This window comes from Pseudopodoces humilis, chromosome 1 (assembly GCF_049639895.1).
Source record: "Pseudopodoces humilis isolate 2021_Gansu_Grassland_sample_001 chromosome 1, ASM4963989v1, whole genome shotgun sequence".
Taxonomy (NCBI): Eukaryota; Metazoa; Chordata; class Aves; order Passeriformes; family Paridae; genus Pseudopodoces; species Pseudopodoces humilis.
Genome location: NC_142200.1, coordinates 20,612,183 through 20,634,596, shown reverse-complemented (window position 1 = coordinate 20,634,596; position 22,414 = coordinate 20,612,183). Strand labels below are relative to the sequence as shown.

At 38.1% G+C, this 22,414-nt stretch overlaps 2 protein-coding genes across 5 annotated transcripts in view; both read right to left on the bottom strand.

Annotated features, from left to right (window-relative positions):
* Nucleotides 1-530: 530 nt before the first annotated feature.
* Nucleotides 531-21,151, bottom strand: ANKRD46 (ankyrin repeat domain 46). 4 transcript variants are annotated; one of them, XM_005516986.3, is made up of 4 exons: nt 21,047-21,151; nt 8,066-8,408; nt 6,625-6,783; nt 531-2,544 (listed from the first exon to the last, which is right to left on the bottom strand). In XM_005516986.3, the coding sequence occupies exons 2-4, from the start codon at nt 8,374-8,376 to the stop codon at nt 2,328-2,330; spliced, it is 687 nt and encodes a 228-aa protein (XP_005517043.1). In that variant the 5' UTR covers nt 8,377-8,408; nt 21,047-21,151; the 3' UTR covers nt 531-2,327. The 4 variants fall into 4 exon arrangements, with proteins under 4 accessions (XP_005517043.1, XP_087920249.1, XP_014113289.1 ...); XM_088064123.1 differs by lacking the exon at nt 21,047-21,151 and adding an exon at nt 20,976-21,017; XM_014257814.2 differs by lacking the exon at nt 21,047-21,151 and adding an exon at nt 20,766-20,887.
* Nucleotides 10,183-22,414, bottom strand: part of SNX31 (sorting nexin 31) — a 36,359-nt gene continuing 24,127 nt past the window's right edge. The window contains 2 exon segments of the mRNA XM_088064789.1: nt 10,183-10,296; nt 20,766-21,490. Coding sequence (XP_087920915.1) covers nt 10,183-10,296; nt 20,766-21,490 — 839 coding nt within the window.

Sequence of the window (22,414 nt, the reverse complement as noted above, 5' to 3'; positions counted from 1 at the left end):
TACAGAACAAACTCCACTTTTATCAAACATTTATCATGTCCTTATTTCAAGAAGCAGCATTCATTACGCAGTGAAGTTCAAACAGTGCTTTGGATTTCTTTCTCGTTTAAAACATGAAATATCTTAATTTCAAACCTTTTCAATGTGTAGCTCCTGCATGTCTGCTTATGCATGCAGCAAAACAGGAATGGCTACTAAAGGCTCAAGCTTTGTTTTCCTGGTTATGTTGTGTAGCCCTTCACAGGTAATCTTAAATTTTGAGAGGCCTCTAGACCACATGGTCAATACCTGAGATCTCAGACAAGAGAGAGAGCCAAACAGCAATTTTAATTCAGCAACAATACTGAAAACAAAACAGGCAAATCTAAAGAACTTGCGCTCTAAAATCTCATTTATATCAGCTGCATGGTTGCCATTTCTTGTGTAGGGAAGTTCCTCACTTCTAAAATACTCATTATCAGTGCACAACAAACTCAGTAAAACAGGGTAGCATCATTACTGCTGCACTAATGTAATAATAAACCAAATCATATTTTCTTCATGTATTTATTTGTGGCATTCACCCATATAGAGAATACAATTACAAATTATGCAGATAATACATACTGAAAGACAACATCATTAATCAAGATGCATGGTATTATTAACAGAAATGTACTTATTTAGACAAGTAAATGTAATTTAGGTATATGATGAGTTTATCTGTTTGTGAACAATGGTACCGTAAGTGAAATACTCAGAGGAGGATTATGTTCTCATTTTTTGTTTTTTTAAGATGCTTTTGTTTCTGCAGCATTGTGCTGCTAAAAAATATTGTGTCATTAAAGTCTAACTTAAGAACTGATATCAAGATTTATTCAGATGCAATCTAGAATGGGGCCCAGCTCCAGCAAAACCCATGTCACACATCAAAACAAAGACAACAAACCACTTAATTCAAACCAATAAACAAGAAAGAAAATTATACATGGTACCAGAACAGAACCATGTAGGTTACATTTAAATGTACAATAAATGTTTTATGTTATTTAGTAACAACTGAAGAGGGCTAATTAAAAAAATAAAAATTGATTCCTTAGGCTCACATAATTCATTTTGTTTGGGATTTTCAAGGCAATGGCAAAAGAGAATTAGATGTCTAATCAGCATGGGGAGAGAGAATACACTTTCTTTGAAAACCTCCAACTTACTATACAATACCTTTTTAGTCTTCATAAAGGAATATCTAATGGATTCATATCCCTAGGTTATTTACAACAAAGGGCTTCACAGCAAAGTGCAGAATGGACCAAGATTTAATTTTATACAATGTTCCTAAATATTAGTATTTTAAATACCTTTATTCTGCAGACTCAGAAAATAATTCATAAGCCTGGAGGTTCTGTCTGAAAGCAAGTGAAATGGAAAATTCTAGAAAGGAATTCTATTCAATCAAGTTCTCTCCACAAACATGAAAATACAATTACATAGTTCAGTCTGATCCTTATGGAAGGAAGAAGTTATCCTTCATGATATATTTCACAATGACCTCACAGAATTATTATATACATGGCAGAACACCTAAATCACTTTTCAATTACCCTTACAATGAAAGGTTTGCTTAGCAACATTTCAACAAAAATGCAAAATTTTCAGTCCAAGGCTTCTTCCAAAGCACAACAACAGTTTTATTCTACAAAATTCACTTCAGGCAGGTATTAACAACATTAAATTCATCTGGAGAAGACACACTGCATTAATCTAATAAATAAAGGAGTGATGTACACATCAGAGACATAGTAAAACAAACTATTTCTCATTCTTTTTATAAACTAGCAGATAGGAAACTACGGGGAGGCATTAAAATAACTATGGAGTCGCAGCTTATCACCATCTATATATCAGGATGTGTTATTACATTATTGAGATTTCTTGAGGAGGACTTTTAAGAGTATTTTTCTTACAACTGAAGCACTTACAAAAAAATCCAATAGATTTACCTCTCTTCATAGGAAAAATAAACCAAATTTGATTCTGTACTAGTATATATTTTTCATATGCAGGAATTTAATATTCATAATGAAAAGCCTTTTCTAATTACAATATTTTATCAGAGAGGACTATCTTCACATCTTGCTTGCAAGTCAAGTCAGAGGTAGCTTAGGAATGCTTTAGAATTTAGTGTTTTACTTGAAATTAATTAATCCCTCTTTCAAAGGGGTTAAGAGTAAGTACAAAAGGCAAACAGTATATACAGCTGCCACTGTCTGCACCATGAGAATAATTCCAAGCTGAAAATAAGATTAGATTAGAACAGGAAAAAGGACACTGTATTCTTTGCATTTGCTTCAGTGCACCAGTTCAGGCTGGTTTTCTACAAAAGGAAGCACCCCACTAACATAATATGCTATTCCAAGGGACAGAAGAGCAATGACAATGATGAGGAGCAGCACCCTCCAGAAGCCCAGGTCTTCCACAAATTCTTGCCATGTTGTGCGGAAACTGGAAAGAACTCCTTCACCTTGCTGTAGGTTTGGATTAAGAAGGGAATGGCTTTCCATTGCACTACAAAGGATTAAAGTTAAAAATACATCAGAGCAAAAGAATGCAACTCTAAGTATGACAGTAATCCTACTAAGAGCATCTGAAACATTCTAGATTAAAAATTAAACCCCCTTACTGATTTATAGCATTGCTTCTGCTAAATGAAGACAAATCAGATCAGGAAAACACTACTAATTCTAAACTTATTTTAGCTGAAAGGATATTTTATTAACCCGTGCAAAGAGAATGATATTTGTGTATGTACAACTGCACTGAATTTTCGGGCCTGCTACCCAGAAGCATTTAAAGGTCAGTCCCCATAATTCCTACTCAATATGGCTTAGTAAAATACAATGAAGTGTAAGTTAATACCTCAAGGGGCACACATTATTTGTTAATAAAACAAATCATGGCTAAAAATAAACTGATAAATGGAAACTTTAACTGATATTAATTGAGATGCTGAATTCTGCAGCGACCTTTACTACTTTCCTGGATGTCTTTGTTACATGTCTCTTCTCTAGCATGAAAAAAAAAATAACAGAAAACAATAACTTTGGATAACAAGAAGTTCAGAAACTTTCTGAACAAGTTGGCATTGCTGTGTTTTCTGCCATATGGTGTTCAGTGACTGCTTTGATGTTTTAGCATTTCACTACCAATCCATCAGGCCCCCTTAAATTGTCAGACTACAAATTAGGGAGTGGAATTCTCACTTCTAATGAAAAACAAATATAAAATCTGAGAGAAGGAGTCTTCTTGACAATTGATTGCCTTTAGAAAAGATAAAAGTTATCTCAAAATCCTGCATGGCTTCTTGTATAATTCTCCCAATTTTGCTGGTTTCACAATTGTAATAGGAAGCTATCTGTTGCTTGTGAAAAACCTCATGAAGAACAGGAAAGCTTTTGCATAGCTTGACTTCACTTAAAATTTTGTCTGTCTGCACAACCTTACAGCTTCTCACTTGAGTGAAATTGCATACATGGGTGTTCACAGGATCAGGCCCTGACAACCACAGAAAGGAAATGGGGGAATCAACCACATACTCAGTGATGTCAATAGCAGAATGTAAGCCAAAAAAAAACCCAAATTTTTTTTCCTCCCTTTTAACAGCTTTCTGTTACCATATTCCTAGATATTTCTTACATGACTAATAATAAAAAAAATTAAAAATCAAGGAAAAGTAATTTCCAAAAACTAATTGCAGAAACTAATTGTAGAAATGCTGCTGTTCTTCATGACAGAAATGAATTGAAAAATTATGGTTATCAGAAAAAAAGTCTCATTCATGAAACTCTCTTCCAAGATCACCATGGGAAAACTTCACACTATTTATATGGTATTTTTTCTCAGGAAGTACAACCACTGAAGAACAATTAGCCTAAACTCCCACAGTTTGCTCAAGTATTGCAGCATCATGTGCACAAAATTTCAGGAATTGCCTATTAAACAGCCAGTATATTTTTTTTAAATTTACCATGCTGTTAAGCTATTTCAGCTTACCCATAGCTGCAGGATTTAGTCATCTTCCTTACTTATTATGATTTCACAAGGAAAACAAAGGGTTTAGTAAAAGACAGCTCTTTGCACAGAACAGAACTTCTTACTCAGTAAGTATTAACTAGTTAATACACAACCACAGAGAGGTTAAATAAAGGTGCAAAGCAATTTAAGTGGAAAGGTCACATGCTTGTTCATTAAAAAGGGTACACAGAAAACATTTTTACTATTTTATATTATGACCCAATTAAAATCAATGCTATTCAAGATTTTTTTCTTATTACAAACTACAGCTGCATAAAAACTGGTAATGCACCAACATGTCCTTGGAAGAGTTCGTGCCACACAGCCCAGACACATGTTCTGTGTCCAACAGCAGGTGAGAGTTCACATTTGGACATGCTTGTGGCACAGCCACAGGTCCTGCTGGGCTGTGCAGAGGGACAGATGTCTGTGTAAGGGAGGGACAGAAAGAGCTCTGTCTCCTGGCAGCAGGGCAGCTCCTCACCTGCAGGAGAGCAAAGCAGGCAAAACCAAATTCGACTTGGGAACAGAGCTCTGGCCTTTGCTTGCCAAGCAGCAGCAACTGCATGTGACAAGGAGCAGAAAACTGAAGTCAGAGACTGTTTTTAGAATGTGTTATTTCTCCACAGGTTCATATGTAATGTAAGAGTTCAGAGGGCAGAGGACAGAAGACATTAATCTAAGTGTCTCTAAAATGTGAAAATAATACAAAGAGTGAGACGTGAAACTGTGGAGGTCTGAAAAGACAACTGGTAAAAAGATATTATTTATTTACAAAGTAAACAGCATACAAGCTCATTTGCTTTGGCTCCTGTACGCATCTGCTATTTGTTACTTTAAAAGTAATGTATTTCAGACATTTTAAACACGTTCCCAAGCAAGCTGGGTAGTGCACTGTTTATGTCTCTCTGTCTGTCCCCAAGGAGAGTTGCTGATTTCCTGGCCAAAGCAAACAATATAACATTTATGAAGGTCAAATAACAGAAAGGAACTATGTTTGTTAAAGGGACACCATCAGATCAAAAATAAAAATTTAAATGGGGCTGAGCTGTTTGTCCATATGTTTAAACAAAATCAGCCTAAGTGCATTTCTGTGTGACAAGAAACATTCAATAAGAGTTAGTGAAGTCAGAAAGGTAATATGCACTACAGTGCATTACTACTTCCTACAATGTATAATCACTTAATTTTGAAAATAAAATTAATTTTCTGTTTCAGGGCTTAAAACAGTCTCTCTGACAGGTGAGACCACCTGATGCATTAGAAAGAACTTCATGTCTGCTCACTGGGAGTACTGGGTATTATTTCCGCAGTAGTTTGTTGGTTTCACCTTTTCAGTTTACTCGGCTTAGATCCAACTCCACCTATACAGCTTCTGTTTACAGTACAGCCTGTCTACATTTTCACATAAACCAAGCAAAAGTTATATGACAAAACTCCCTGTTGTTTGTGATACAATGTTCCAGTAGTCATAGTCAGCATCAGACAATATAAAAGAAGCCACAATTTTTTTGAATGGGGGTAAACAGCATAATAAGATATGCTCTTATATAAGATATAAGAGAGCAGAAGCCACCATTGCTTTATACAATAGGACTGATGGCTTTCTTTACGTACTGAAAACACCTTGTTTCGTGCTTTGTAGGACTTCACTGCATTTTTCAGGATAACATTAACTCCTGGAACTGACCAATGCACCGAGATTGTTCTCCTTATATGTTTGTTTTCCAGTGAGAAACTTTTATTTTATGGCATACAGCTTTCAGTAATTACAGTTGCATTTTGTGCTAGAGAATCACTATTTATTACTACTGATTTCCTCTCTCTTGTAAACCCAGGCTTTTGTCTATGCCATCCCAGTTTTCCTCAAGGTTGCTTGTATCTCATTTTTTGGTATCACTAACATGCTTCTACTTCTCATGCTTTTGCTTTTTTATTTAAGAAAATTCTAAGCAAGCACAGTCGCAGAACCAGACTTTTAGGAATTCACTAGTAACTTCCCTCTAACCCAACAGCTTCTCTGAAATGGTCAGCAATTTTCTCAAAATCTTCAGTTCTGCATTAACTATCCCTTTAGCCACCATAAAATTCTTATTCTCCATCTTTTCTAGGACTGTTAACAATAGAAATTTTAGATATGACACCATATAAAATCCTTTATTCAAGTTCAGATGGATAAAAAGCCTCCTACCCTTTTTTTTGCATAGAAAATCACCAAAAGGATGTCAGGTTAGCCTGTGATAGTGGCATTTTGCATTTCACACTATTTCCCACTTGGCTTTGTGGTAGGTGGTAGAATATTTATGTTTGGGACTCTGTAATGGAAAATTAGTATTTTTTTTTTTTTAATTTCTACCATTAAACTAAAATCTCGACAGAAGTTCTTTTTTTCCTTACGTTGGATCTGTTTAAAGAGATTTTTCCAAAATGTAACAATCAATTTTGATTTTGTCTGATAATGCCAGGCTAAATTTTATATTATCTGTTTGGAAGAATAAACAGTCAAGTTAATCCCAAAAATCTAAAAGCCATAAGCATTATTTCTCTTGGTAATTACTTTTGTTTGGTAAATACCTTTCACTTTCAGCCGTTTGCATTGTCTCCAGCTTTGAGTGAGCTCCTCTGTTAAATCCTTTCACCTCTTGCTCCTCTAAAGATTCCAGCAGTCTAATCACATCTTTATTCACACCCCTTCGTTTGGCAAGAACAAGGGGTGTTGCACCTTGGTGGTTGCTAAAACAAGCCCATAAAAAGACATAAGAAAATTTTAACACAGAAATTTTGTAACAAGTCCACTCAGCATAACATATTATAATTTAGTAAGTCCTCAGAACTATTTTCTGTTTTATCAGAGAGTAATAAATTCAAATCTATTCAAGTTACAGCACAGTTGGCTAAAGAAGAAAATCAGTATATTTAGGTTTGAAATTGCACAACTCTTTCCCCCCATAATAAAATCAAAATTCCTGGGAATCTAATCTAATTGGAATCTCTGGGTGTTAAAAGCAAAAAAAACCCCAAAGAACAATAGATTTATGGCAATGTTCAAGTTTAAGCTTAATTTCAAGAACGAGTTGTGCAATCTGGCTCCTAATAGCTCCTTTTCCATGAGGGTATTAGGATATGAGGCAGAAATGAAATAAAATACAGATGGTCCCTCTGCTGCTATTAAAATAATACTGAATAGGTCAAGAGCTGCCTTTACACCAGGAATTTCCACCAGAGCTGTTTGAAATGAGGGGAAAAAAATCCCAACCCACAACCCATAAATAATCTGGTCTACCAATAACTAGTTTTGCTGAGTTGAAAAAATTAATGAGGGACAGGTGAAAAAGGGACAGATTTAAAAACTCAAAGGTTTTGACGTTACTCCTGGTTTTTGCACACGTTGTGAATATGCAGAAAGTTTCACAAAGTAATTCAGCACAGGAATGAAACAGCTAGTTATTTTGCAGCTTGAGAGCTTCCATCTGAGCACTGGCATCTGACAGCTGCTGAAAGCCAGAAGGAAAGAACATACAATATTCTGAGTCACAGGCTTTGAGGGAAGGCAAAAACATTGAAAAGAAGCATTGTTACCAGAGGCACATGGTAATGAACTGACACACACATATACTGTATTTTCTTTGTCTTATATAGTACAACAATAGAAGATGGGGTGGAGAAATTCTTTTAAAGTAGTCAATGTGATTTTTTCTTTGGTGCCAACCACCCACACCTGGTTGTCTGGCCAAACCAGGGCAGCAATGTCATCAGTGAGGCAGAATTAGATATAGCAGCTCACACCAGCAGCAACTATTTTAATTTGCTTTGCTTGTTACACAGACTAGCAGAACTGGCCTCTTACTATTTACCTGCTTTTTTATTTTGTTTTTTTAATTTAGTGGTATCTTTGTAAAGTAGAATTGTACCAAATACAACGCTGTTGCATTTCAGCAACAGCAGATTTATATGCAAGGCTCTGGTGACAGAAGACTAATGTATTATAGAATCTGTACTGTAAAAAGTGACTTACCAAATATCAATTTTAAGTCCATTAGAAACTAGGAACTGGATGGTATCGACATGCCCACACAGGTGAAGGGCTGTGTTACCCTGGTAATCAGTGGCTAGTAGGTCAGCACCAAATTTATGCAAGAGCTGACAGATGTCTACATTTCCTCTGGCTGCAGCCAAGTGAAGGCCAGTTCGGCCTCGGCTGTCACGAATATTTGGGTCGAAACCACTCTCTAAGAGTCGTTTGGAATAGTTAAAATCTCCATCAATACAAGCCTGCAGCAGTGGCACATTTGTCTGGGAGGAGTCGTTCACAAAAACGTAGGACATTGCTCTGAGTATCTCAGGAGGAGGTGACCAACCTGCAAGTAAAAGGGTAAAGAAATGATGGTGAAATCAGGCAAATAAACACAGTGCTAATACTCATTACACTGCTCAGGTTCCCAAACAAGAATGCAAACTAGCTTATACACATTGTGTTATGCTGCACCCCTTCTGGTAAAAAAGAAAGAGCTCACGTCTCTGGAAAGAGCAGCAAAGCTTTGTTAGGAGAGAAAACTGGTAAGATCTCTACCACAGATGCCAGACAGGTGATTAGTTTTCAGCCTAGAAGGAATCACGTGTAGTAGTATTAATATTAAAGGGCAAACCACCAGAGATTGGGACAGAAAGGAAGAACCTTTCATAAATGGGGAAACTCTAAACAATTCAGTTCATTGGTACAGTCACACTAACTGCAACTTTTACCAGCTATAAGCAAAGCTGCTCAAATGGATTTTCACCCTCTGAATCTGAACTCAATGCACAAACTACAGTACAGCTAAAAATGCTTAATAAAAATACTAATTTATTCATTCTGCAAGAAATGTATTTTTCAATAGTCTTTGCAGAACATTATTTTTACAGTGCCAGATATACACAAACTACTGAACAAACAAGAACAGCAATAGAGAGCACAGAAAACTGAATGCATTAGGTGAAGTTGCACACCGAAAACTGGAAGTGAGTGCAAGGAATACAGTGGTAAAATCAAGCACAGAGCTACTGTGGGTTTCACTTCAACACAGAGAAACAAATGTAATTTCTCTGGCTTAATATTAAATAAAGGATTAAGTCCTTTTCTGTATCAGGACATAGAAGAGGAAGATAAATGTTTCACCACGCATTACTTGGTACAGAATATTTGATGAACTATGATTTCAGTTTTAGAGAAGAATATTTTAAGAGTGAGTCAAATCATGAGGGTATGATGACACCATGTGCTTACAGGACACAGAAAAGCTGAAAACATTAAGGAAAAAGGTAATGATTTAGCAAAAGAATGGTAGAATGTCCATGAGGCAATTTTAAGAAGCAATGAAAACATCTAGAAGACTGGACAACAGTCCTCTTTTTGTACTGCCTCAGAGAGGAAAAGAACTCATAAACAAGTAAAATTTCTCTAAAAGAAATCTCAACAGAGACACGACAAAGTTCAAATAACAGGAGGGAAAAGTGATTTTACTAGATAAGCTTTGAATAGAAAGTGAACTGAAACATCACTTGAAACAGTATTTTTCATTTGCCCAGGGTTTCTATTCTGGGCTTATGGTGTAGCAGTATTCTGATTAAATATCTGAACCTCCTATTAAAACAGATTTAAATTTTCTCATCTATATAAGGTATCCTTCCACACCAGTGCACTCATTCAGCCAGGAGAACGGAAACATGGCCAGTAGCCAAAGAATTCAATTTAAAACCTCTCCTTTTTTGAGAGTTCAAAATGTCTATATTTTATGTCTCTTGCCCCATGTTTTAGATCAAATTCAAGATCAAAGTACCTACAGAAGTAATTTCAAAATGTTTACACACTGGTCCGAATAACAGCTCTAGCAATGGGGGCTGTTGAGATTAATAAATCATATTTAAACTTCACTAGGCTGTGTTTCCTATCTGGACAAATTCTGCTAGATATATCAACACTGTCTAGTTTTCCAGTGCAGTAATGCACAACGTTTTTTTCTTTATTGGATGCTGAAGAGAAAGAGATAGAAATAAATTTTATGTCTTGGTATCTGTATAAGGAATGATTTTAAGCAGAGTACATTCCTCTAGGCTGCAAGTACGTTTTTAAGCATGTGATAGTACATCACTGGCTCAATAACTCATTTCCACAACAATCTCCAATAGCAAGTGGCCAGTTTGCGGATACACTGTAAAACTTAGTGCAAGACTGGTGTCATGTAGGGCATTGACAACTTCCTTATAACCCTATACAAAAAAGAAAGAAAAATGCAATTACTCAAATTTTCAATGAATATGTTACAACCCCCTGGATGTTATAAAACTATGATTCCCTGACAGAAACTTCAATTTGAATTGCTCATAGCAATTTCAATTTTCTTGTCCATTTTCCACCCAAATCATGAATCTCATACCACCATTCCACCCAAATCTCCTATCATGAATGACATGAGAATTCTTTTCCCACTCTGGTCATCCAGTCTTCACCGAGAAAAATAATGGACCCAGTTTCGCTGTGATGTGACCTTTATATTCTGCACTAAATCTTCCCTAAAGCAAGATCATAAATAATTTTAAAGCATCCAATTATCAGCCATAGTAACAGCATATCAGTATCACAAACACCTACTTGCACTTGACAAAAAGATTGTGGTTTGCTTGTAAAATAATGCTTCAGTGTTTAAACCTGCTTAATAAAACAAGGCCGAATATAAATCAACATGAGAATATTATACTGGAAGAAACTTGGACTATTTGAGAAACAGCATGGCATGCTCTGTTAAATGTAAGCTAATGTTTGTATTTTCATACCAGATGTGTATGTCTGGTAAAGCATTACAGAATTCCCCAACTGTGACAAAACATCAGCTAATAATACCAAGAAAAAAAATAGTAATCTCCATATCTTATCAGAAAAGGAAGCACAAAGACTAGTAGTTAACAGAAAGTGTAACTGGAAGTCATTCTGATTCAGAATTTATCATCACTAGAATTGTCTAGAACTGATCACAGATGTGTAGAAGACTGAAGTAAAACCTTAGTATTTCAAATAAGAAAGACAAAGATGAAGCAAATCCCTCTTCCCAATACTTGAAGATTGTGGACTAAGCAAATGCATTCACAAAAAAAAAAAATAAATAAAATCTGGACCATCTGGTTTGATTTATCTTTGTGATTAAAAAGATTTTTTTTCTACTAACACAATTCTATTTCACATATGGCTAGCTAACCTATGCCAAATACAAGCTGCATACAAAGCTGAACTATGCACCATCTTTAAAATGTCAGTCCCCAAATGACATGTTCTTGCCTCAAAATTAACCCAACCTAGCAAAATTTCCTATGTAAGAAAACTCATAAAAAAAATCACAAGTCAACTTAATTAGGATTTTTGATTAAACAGAGGGTGGTTACATTTCTGCCTGCAGTATCAAAAAGCTTACTATTGCAATGACTATCTAATACAACAGATTTAGGAGCAAAATTTAGAAACAAAACAGAATTAGCCATTCAATTTAAATTGCTTCTGAAAGGTGAATCAGGTGACAACTCTGAACCTGTCCATAAGCTCACATACCAGTAAGGATTGATTTCATAGGCACCAATTAGGACAAATGAACTTGCATTAGTAACAAGACACAAAATATTGCAAAATGACCATACTGAACATCCCAAAAAATTACTACTACTGGTTAAATAAATCTAATTTTTAAAGACAGAAGTAAATGATTGCTTGTAAAATGAATCACATCTACTGAAAGTGTTTCTGCTTAATAATATTTTTGTTAAAAAAAAAGTTTGCTTTTAATAACTTGGTACTTTGACAGAAAATTAAGTTTTGTGGAAAAAAAGTAAATTCTAAGACATCCTCCCAATCTAGAAGGATTCCCATTAAAAAGGCATAATAGATTTTCCCTAGATTTATACATTTATTTAGTCTTAATACAGTGTACTTATTAATTAATAACTTTAGAAATTATGCTGTCTCTTCAATGACACATGTGGGCTAGTACAGGATAAAAAAATTTAACTAAGCTGCTTTGTTTTCAAAAGGAATGCTTATATGAAGTAATTCTGTAAAAATTATTTAATAGGGCTCAGTTGTATCTCACTATACTGTGCACAATATATACTGATAACTCAATGTCACACACTGATCTGTTGCAGGACATGTTCTCGCCTGCAGAAGCCAAGAGTGATCTTGAAAAATTCAAACCACAGAGCTAAATGCAAGTTCTGTCACTTCTTAAACTAGTCCTAAAATTTGTGCTATCTGTGCACAGTTTTATTTTACAGTAAATATATGCTGTTGTCTCTGCTTTTTCGTTAAGTTCAACAGCTACCAAACAGCCCCAGGAACAGGAGAGAACACCTTCACATGAGACAGAATCACTCATGGGATCCATCCCTCCACTACAAAAGTATTAATGAACCTGCCAAATTGGGATTAATCATCCAGTCACTGCTCCATAGGACATACCAGTTCTGCAAAACTACAGTATTTTCCACTACAATCAGGAAAACTGAACTAATTGCCCCTATTTTAAAACAACACATTGGTACCACAGAACAGTATCAGATTGCTCCATCCTTGAGAATTCTCAATAATAATACACACCCTGACATCTAGAACCTAGGCATCAGTAAGATTACCACTAGGGAAATTGCCACCAGTAAGAAATGGAAACAAAAACAAATCCAGGAAAGAGTAACCTCCCATGCCAGCAAACACACTGTATGTGTTACTTGCAAAATTTGCATTTGTCAACTCCCTTGTGGTAAAGAGGCTTTTTCTGTAATACACTTTGAGTGCACTTCAGTGGCAATGGCTTGCAGAGCTCTTCCTCTTCATTATTTAAGTGAATGGAAAACATTACAGTAGTTAGCTTAAAATGCCGAAGGAGAAATTCCTTGCTAAGTTTTCATGAACACGTGTATTTATGTGTAAGCTACTGAGAAGTCATTTAACTGAATAAATATTATATTTAGCAAAAAATTATGTGATCAACTCATTTCCATTTAAGAAAGAAGCCCAGTATGTATATCAAAATCCCCTTAAGTTCTGTGTTTTCTATTAGAAACCTTTATATTTTCAGTACAACTGGAACAGTTTTATGGCTCCACTAATATGAAACTGCTACTAAAAGCAGCACCTCAGATTAAGTACAGCATGATGCCTATTTTACACACCACTGTATTTTGCAGATTTTTCCTTTCTAACTTTAGCTATTTTTTCAACAGTTCCTGGATTTGAGGTATCACAGCGGGTTTATAACACCTATATCCTCTCTCATGTCCCTAGTCAGTCACATGGGTAGGTGTTAACAAAGTAACATTATTTATGCCATTTGTTTCCAATCATTTCCATTCCCTTAGAAAGACATGAGACACACAGGTAATGATCTCTTGATGTCAGGACCATCCTGTAAGTAGAAACTCTGGTGCACTGAATATACAAAGGGCTTTACAAGTAGAGGCTACAAAGTACTTTATGAAAAAGTTTTAACAACTATTGCTGCTCTTATGGATCAGCAGATACTGGCATTGGGAGACAAAGATCTTTGCTCATTATTGCCCAGTATGTCAACACTACAAGATAAAAAATATACAAGACCTCAAATGCCAGTCCAGGGTTGCAGAATGCTTCCCCAGATAAAATAGTACAAGCTTTGTGTACCTAGGTACACAAAACAAGGAAAAAATAAGAAAGAGATCATTCTTTTAAAACGCCTTTATCGACAAGCAAATTCACAAGCACTTTATCCTTGCTAAACTTAAGTGGTAATTCAGTTGCATTACATGTTTCAGCACATTTAACTTATATCAATTATACAGGTAAGTATTTTTGAACATTGTTTATCTTTCATCTTCTGCACAAGAACTATTCAGGAAAAAAGGCAATTTACAGATTACTTCAAATAATCTGTAACTTTAATTTCCTACAATTGGCTCCATTAAACCAGTATATAGCTGCAGTACTTCTTGGATCATTGTGGCCAATTTGAATACATCTGTTTTTATATAAAGTTATTGAATCATATCAGTCATAATTATCAATCTCCTCACAAAGCTTTGCCTGAATTCTCTTTTTGTTTCTGCTGGGAACATGTAGGGTGTATGGCGGTCAGAAAAATATTAAAAGTTACTACATATTGTTTTACTCTTGGTCTAATTGTCTGGTTCTTAAGAGAGTAGAGAGAATTTGTCCCACTCTTAATTAAGTGTTTGTGTTCAAATTTGTTGCAAACTCGGAGCAGTCTTCTGGAAAACTCACTGACAGAGGAACGAGGGGTATCTCTGGTTGCCAGCAGGCTGCAGAGGCAGGAACAGCACTGGAGTCTGGATGGACACTGCCACCACGTGGACTGATGAATTCCTGTCCGACTGGAGGGATACACACAATCATAGAATGGTTTGAGTTGGGAGAGACCTTAAAAGGTGATCTAGTCCAAGCCCCCTGCCATGGAGGGACACCTTAGCCACCACTAGATCAGGCTGCTCAAAGCCCCATCCAGCTTGGCCTTGAACACTTCCAGGGATGGGGCATCCACAGCTTCTCTGGGAAACTTGTTCCAGTTTTTCTTCACCCTCACAGGAAAGAATTTCATCCTTATATCCAATCTAAACCTTCCCTCAGTCAGTTTAAAGCCATTCCCACATCCTATCATTTCATGTCCTTGTAAAAAAAGCCCCTCTGCAGCTTTCTCATAGATTCCTTTAGGCACTGGTGTGGTGTGTACACCTGGACTCACACAGACCACTTTATCTACATTTGTGGGTGTTCTGTTTTCCTGGGAAGGAAATTATGAAAGACCTGAAAATAAGATTTTATAAATTTTTATTAAAAGGATTCTGAAATCCAAACTGCTACTTCTTTGCAGTATAAACAGCATTCTCATTTAAGTTTTGATCCTCTATTAGTGAAACAAGGATGTAGGTATGTTGCTTGAGTTTTGAAACCAAAGGTATTTAATTTTAAAAAGTAAGTATTTATGCCTGTTTCTTAAAAAACACCCCCCACACAAAAGCCCAATCCTTACCTAGATAAACAGTAAGTCCAAGGTGACACATTTACTAAAATGGGGAAAAACTTTCTGTGTCCAGCAGGAATCATCAGAAATCAGAACTTAATAAAAGCAATAAAGCAAACTAAGAACCTGTCACCAAATGACTTGTCATATAGTTCACATTTTCTTACTTTTTCTCTTATAATATATATAATAGCTTATATGTCCTTAGTCATACATAACCTTGATGACGTGGCCTTAGTGTGGTACATCAAATCTGGTTTAGTGGCTAGTGACCAGAAGCAAGTCACTTTTAAAAGCATATGTCTCCTAAATTTGTGCATCATGTATATATAACTGTATGCTTGACTTTACCTTTGAAAAAATATCTTGCTCCGCTTGTTCACTGAAGTTCATTATTTTATACCAACAATGTATTTATATCAATATACTGATGATAAGACAACCAACACTGTCAAACACATAACTCTTACTACCATTGCTGGATACACATATTTCTGCTCAGGAATTTCATGTACACATAGAAAAACACTAAATAAGTTTACCAAGGACAAATAGTAAATTGATATATTTATTCTTTCAAATATTCTAAATATCTATGAACACAGCATGACTTAAAAAACTTAACTGTATCGTGGTGGATCATGTTATGTGATACAGAAAGATGAAATAGAAACACTATTAAGGTTGTATGTCTAACTAGTATATACATAGTGATATTACTTTTGCATAAATAGTTGCTTCACCATGCTTAGACTCAAAAAATTTCCCCATGTAGGCAAATATGTAGTCCTAGTGTCTGCCCAACTTCAGGCTTAAGGTACTGAAGGGAGTAAACCAGAAGCCTAAGCATTCCCAGGACAACAGGCAAGGCTGAGGAGAATCAGGGAGGCCAATCTCAAGCTCCTGATCTGCACAGGAGCTGGAATTGACCAAAAATGCAATGAAAGATGATCAAAAAGAACCTGAGAGTGAAGTAGCTCAACTGATGTTTACAAAATGCATCAATTTATCCTGCTGAGCCTGAAAACAAAAGACATCACATATACAGGGGAAACTTCTACCTTTAGATAACTTAGTAAATAACAGTAACTCATCTGTAAAGGACTCAATACATGGAACCTGGTGTCTAGTCAATGAACGGCAATACCCATGTTTCTCTGAAGAGCTCTGACAAGTTCTATTTGAGGAAGGATGAAGAGAAACTGTGAAAAAAAGTCAACATCGATTATTACTTTTTGTGAATAAAGAGCCAACAGAGAAGTAGCCACAGCTGATCACAACAAAGGTCCATTTAGGCCTGGTATAATTCTTCAAACGGTGGCAAAAAGCAAAGGCCAGAAAGAATATGGAATAGGGCAAGCATATATAATACTGCTTTTTCTATTCTAAATAGATGGGGGTTTTATGTATTTGGCTCCACCTCTACCTCTGAATCTGCTCTTTCTCCTCTTCAACACAAATAATTCTGATACCCACAAGATACTCTGGTAAGTTCTCCAACTCAGTTCCTATGAAGAACAACATCTTTTGATCTTACTGAACCAGGGGTTCAGCTTCCCTTGTGGGAGCTCTCCCAGATCTCCTGTGCGAAGAACAGACTGTGCGCCACTGCCTATTCTTTTCCTGCTACTCATGACTCTACAGGCCTCCATCATAGCCTCCTCAGACATTCCTTTCCAGGATGAGTTTTGAAGTCCCGCTTTCTTGGTCATTCCTCATGTGGAAGGGGGTCTGTGTCTATGACCATTCTTGTTTTGCTTCTCCAAGTCTCACTCACTTTTACTCTGTTTTGTGAGCTGGGAGACAGAGCAGGGGTGACTCAATCAGGATGTTCAGGTGAACTATGGATTAACAAATGTCATGACAAAATTGTTTGCTTTGTTCTTTACTTGTTTCTCAGCAATATTCACTGTTTGTTTTACCTTTTTCACTGCTGCTTAACACTGCTGTTAAATTTTCCTGGAACCATTCATCAAAACTACAAGATACTGCTCATTATTGAGAGTCCAGTATTTCATATGCGAAGTTAGGATTCTCTTTATGCTGAGTCCCTCTATTACACTGAACTCATGTGCCAGTACATTGCATTATCCAGTTACTCAGTTTTACAGGGTTCTTCTGCATCTTTTCATAGCTGACCCTATCTTTACAACCTACGTCCTGGCAAACACTATCACCTTGTTGCTCACTGCCTTTTCTAGGCTGTACATGCAAATTCTAACAGTTCAGAAGCCAGAATTGAGCCATGTAGAACTAAAATTATTCCAGTCTTACTGATCATAGTAGTACTGATCAAGTTGACTAAAACTGGTATCCTGGATCAGACTGATCTGGCTCACCCAGTGCTCTGCTTTCAACAATGGCCATCAGAGATCCTCCTTCAGGAGAGCACATGAGCATGGCTGCTTCCTGCAGTCCATTCTCCACACACACCCTGCAGCCACTACAGTACATTGTGGACCTTCCTGAGCAGCTCTTTTAGCAGCCTCTCAACAGACTTTTCATTCACTTCTAACCCCTTCCTGAACCTGCTCACACTGCCACCACAGTGCCCATCATCCTTCCCTGTGTCCATCTGAAACCACCTCCCAACAGCCCCAGCATGCAACTCCCTATTCAGTGCCTCAGCACTGGATGAGTAACTCTCACTTTATTCACTGCCTTCACTGCATAACTCTTGGTCATGCCCCAGCAATAACCTCTGTAAACAATCTTGACTTTTCAGTCTTTCCTCTTAAGGAAGCCGATCCCCTTGTCCGGCTCTTTGGCTGCCATGGCACACTGAGCTTAGGTTTCCAGGGAACATTCAATGGTAACTCCAAGCACTTTCTCTTGAGTGGTGGCTGCCAGTTGTGAGTTCACCACCACTTGAGCATGGTTTAGATTATTCTACCCAAGACATAATCTTACTTTGTGTACACTGAAGCTCATGTGCCACCCTTCTGCCTCCTTCCTTTTTCTGTCAATTTTTTTTTGCCTTCTTTATAATTTTTCAACCCAACCACTTCTGCATGTAAGAAATGCCTTTGATGCTATATGCATCCATTCTCCTCAAAAGCCTCTGGTATGGCACTTTGTTTTAATGCTTCCTGAAAATCCACATCACCTGTATCCACAACCCTACTCAATAACCCTGAGTAAAAGCTGATGAGCCTTGGATGTAGCAAAACTCTGAAGATGTACCTAATCCCAGAGAGAAACAGCCCCTAAGGTACTTACATAACATGGACAGGCATATTCTTCTGTGGATAAAAAACTCTGAAGTGAAGAAGACAGACAAGCACTTTACACCACCCATAGGAAGCCCATACACCCAAGTCTTTCCTGAAATATACTGCTGCCCTTTTTCTGTCACCATCCCCTACTGCTAGTCAGACACTCTAAGAGGTCTTGAGCAGGCTGAGGAGTATAATCAATGAGCATTACAGCATTTATACCTTTGACTTTATATTATAAAATTCAGATAATGTAGCTGCATTACTTGGATGTCAGAAATTTGCTGACTGACAAAACTGGTGTTTAAGCAGCGCTGTTCCTCTCAGGAATTGAAATTTTATTGATAAAGTAAAAGAAAAAATGCCACTTGGAAAAGTGGTGTTGATATATGAATGAAAGGCAGAATCTAGGTCCTCTAAGTACAGACAAGCTTGCAGTGGGGGACTGCACAAGATAAAACCTTTTATCCCACATATTTAGTAAGTATCATCTTTAAATAGCAAAGTAAACCACAACAAAACTGACCATTTCAAGTATCTGTGCTCTTAACTTACAAAGACAATAAACACTCACAATGGAAATTTGGTGGAACAAGCCCAAGCACTCAAGAGAGGCCTGTCACCTACTCTAACAGCATTCTATGGATGGTCTCTCCAGAAAGCTCAATGCTTCAGGGATCACATATTTCACATAACATGTATAAACCAAAGCCTTCTAAAATATCTTATATGCTTATTAACTAATCTATCTGGAAGTGGAACATCCATAGCTTGAGATCATGTGGGGAGATATTAACTGACAGACTGACCAAAAGAAGAGTAGCAGCCCTCAAAATTCCAGCACACCCAAATCCCTAGAAGAGCCTCAAGTAGCAGTTCACTCCTTGGACAACCAAGTATCTCAGGTCCTGAGCTGCAGATGAGGACTTCAAGGCCGTAAGTGCTCTAACACTAAGCTCAAAAGAATGTGAGGTAACACAATTAACTTAAAGCACTGCTTCAAACCCCTCACTCTTCCTGATGAGACGACTTTAACTAAAGGACACCAAAATCTAGAGAGGAAACGTGTCACTGATTACAGATCAGAACTGAATTTTAGAGTCCCCTCTTGCAACTCACACTGCAATGGTAAGAAGACTGCAGATGCACATACTACACTTCAACCTTCAACTCATCTTGGCTTACTCGTTACACCTTTTCTTCAACACAAAACAGACAGCAATTAGCCATTGTCATTCCCTGATTGTCAACAACTCTAGTATTCAGACTGCAAACACTGTATAAGTTTTTTTCTTCTAAAAAACAATTTAACAAGTTCTTGCTAATAACCTATTTCACAAACAAAAAAGAAAAACTGATCTATAGTTTACAGGTACCACTAAGCTTAGGCCTCTGCTGCCGCAAAAAAAAATATTATTTTTACAAACCAGTCTCATTCCATTTAACAAGTGTTCAGTTTTTGCTCTTCCTTGACCTTTTGAAAGGCTGGTCCTGAATATCAGTGGTCTCTCATGGTTAGAAATTTTCATATTCTATTAAACTTAAAATCTATGTTAAATATTCATGTATTAACATCATGCTTCAGGTCAATTTATTTTCCTCACAGTGTTTGCCTTGATGGTTAAACAGAAAGCAAAATTACAATTATTATGCAAAATATAAAAAAGCCAAATATCTCTTCCAACAAACTCATAATTTCCCTACTTGACCTCGGCATATCTTCCTGTTTCTGTTCCATTTTTTTTTTGCTGAGAATGATTAACATTATACAAAGAATTCTAGAGTTTTGTTCATGGATAATAGTAACTCCCTTAACTGGATTGCTGTAGTCAGCATTTACTCTTTCTGCAATTAAGTATCTTGTAACTACCTAACTTTCTTTGGTTTTGTGTTGCTTTCAACTGGTAATAATTTCTTCTACAATTTTTTTGTTTGCAAGTTTACACCTCAAAACAGTCATTCTTTAAATTGTTACTGACCTTACTCCATACCCTAGTTCTCAGGATCACCCAATTCTTTCTACATAGTACTGTACCTCTCTTCCATACGGTCAGTGCCTCCCAACTCTTCATCACTACCAAATTACGGCAGTAAAGTTTTAATTGCTACATCAAAACCTCTATTAAATGTTTAGTAAGATTGGTCTCAAGACTGACCTTCAAATAACTAATTTTATACCCTCTGATACTCAGATTTGATGGATTTTTGATTCAGTATTATTCACCATAGTTTGTCTCCAGTTACTTCCCTAGCCTGTCTACAATTCAAGTATTATCCCTACCTTTTCACCACAATAACAACGTGCAGCAGCTTTAGTGTGGTCTAGAAAATAAAAAAGGGAACTACTCCATTTCCCTTAAAAACAGTAATTGCTTCATCAAAGATAGTTATGACAGCAGGTTAAAATATGTATTTCAGTTTCACTTACCTTGTTTTCTCCTAGGAAGCACGTTCAAAGCCGCTCACTTACCAATGCCCTGTCAGCAGGGCGGCCGCGGCCGCGTCCCCGTTTCCCTCCCCTCCCGCGAAGGCCGGCACTGCTCCCGCTGTTCTCCCACCGAACGGCATCGCAGCGCTCCACCTCTCCGGTTCCCGGGCCGGGCCCTGCCCAGGGCCCGTCCCCGGCTCCCCCCCCCCGGCCTGGCACAGGCCTGTCGGCGGTGACAGCACCCTGCCGTACCGTGGCGTGCCCCCCCAGGCCTCCCGCCGCCGCCCCGGCCCCGCGGGGTCCCGGCCCCGTTCCCGCCGTACCTGCGCGGGGCTCTCGGGGGGCGCGCGGGGCCGGGCGGAGCGAGCGGCCGTGCGGCGGGGCGGGCGAGGGCGCCCCCTGCTGGGCGGAGGCCGCCGGGCGCCCCGTGACCATCCGCCCCCTCACGGCGCTTTTGGCCGGGCGCAGGGACGGGACCGAGCCCGGGCAATCAGGAATAGCGCGGCCAGCAGGAACAGGGCAGTGATTGTCTCCCCGTACTCGGTTCTGGTGACGCCACTCCTCGAGTACTGGGCTCAGTTCTGGGCCCCTCAGTTCGGGAAGGACTTTCAGGAGCTGGAGTGAGTCCAGAGAAGTACAACGGAGCTGGGGAAGGGTCCGGAGCACAAGTCCCGTGAGGCGCAGCTGAGGGAGCGAAGGAGGCTCGGGTGTGCCCTCATCGCTCTCTACAGCTCCCTGAGAGGAGGCTGCAGCCGGGGGGTCGGGCTCTTCTCATAGGTAACAAGTGACAGCACAAGAAGATACCGCCTCAAGCTGTGCCAGGGTAGTTGCGATTGGACATTTGGAGGAATTTCTTCACAGAAAGGGTGATTAGACACTGCCCAGGGAGGTGGGAGAGTCTCCAGCCCTGGACATGTTTAAAGAGTTTAAGACTGGACCATGGTGTGGTTGATGGGGTGGTATTCGGGCAGAGGTTGGACTCGATCTCAGACAACTTTTCCAACCTAACTGATTCTGTGATTCTGCGATTTTGACGCTGTGTGTGCTATCCCTGTAAACCCACAAAAAACAGCAAGCTAAACATTCAGGCAAAAGTACAGTGCCTCTGTCCCCACCTCGCCTCAGCACCAAGGTTCTGAGTATAAGTGAATGGGAGCAGGGGTGAGAGGGGAGAAAGGGTGGGGGCTGCAGTTATTTGACTTCACCCACAATATTAGTGTAGCTTTTTTTTTGGATGGATCATACCTCAGCAGGTCAGTAAACGAACCACAACAGTCTGGTCTGCTTGGAAAGATTAGAGGAAATGCATGCCTTTCCCCGAAAATGCCTAGGTGGCAGTAGCCTGCTCAACCATCACACTAATTGCATTCACAGAAACATTAGAAACTGATGTGTAAATACTTTTTCCTTGCTAATAGAGTAGCATCTTTTCCTGTCAACCCTCCCCTTTCTGCTCGAACAGTGTCTGGGGAAAGGGAAAACAAAAAAAAGCAGAGTCTCAGCACCCATTCTCACTAGTAACTAGATTTGTAAAATCTCTAAAGAACAGTGCACAGGCAAGGAATTACAGTGAAGATTTTTGGTTTTGGTTTGGTTTTTTGTTTTGTTTTTTTTTTTATTTATAATTCAAGGCTTCAACAATGGGTTTGTTATTTTCAGACAATTCATTTTGAAAGACAGTATCTAAAATA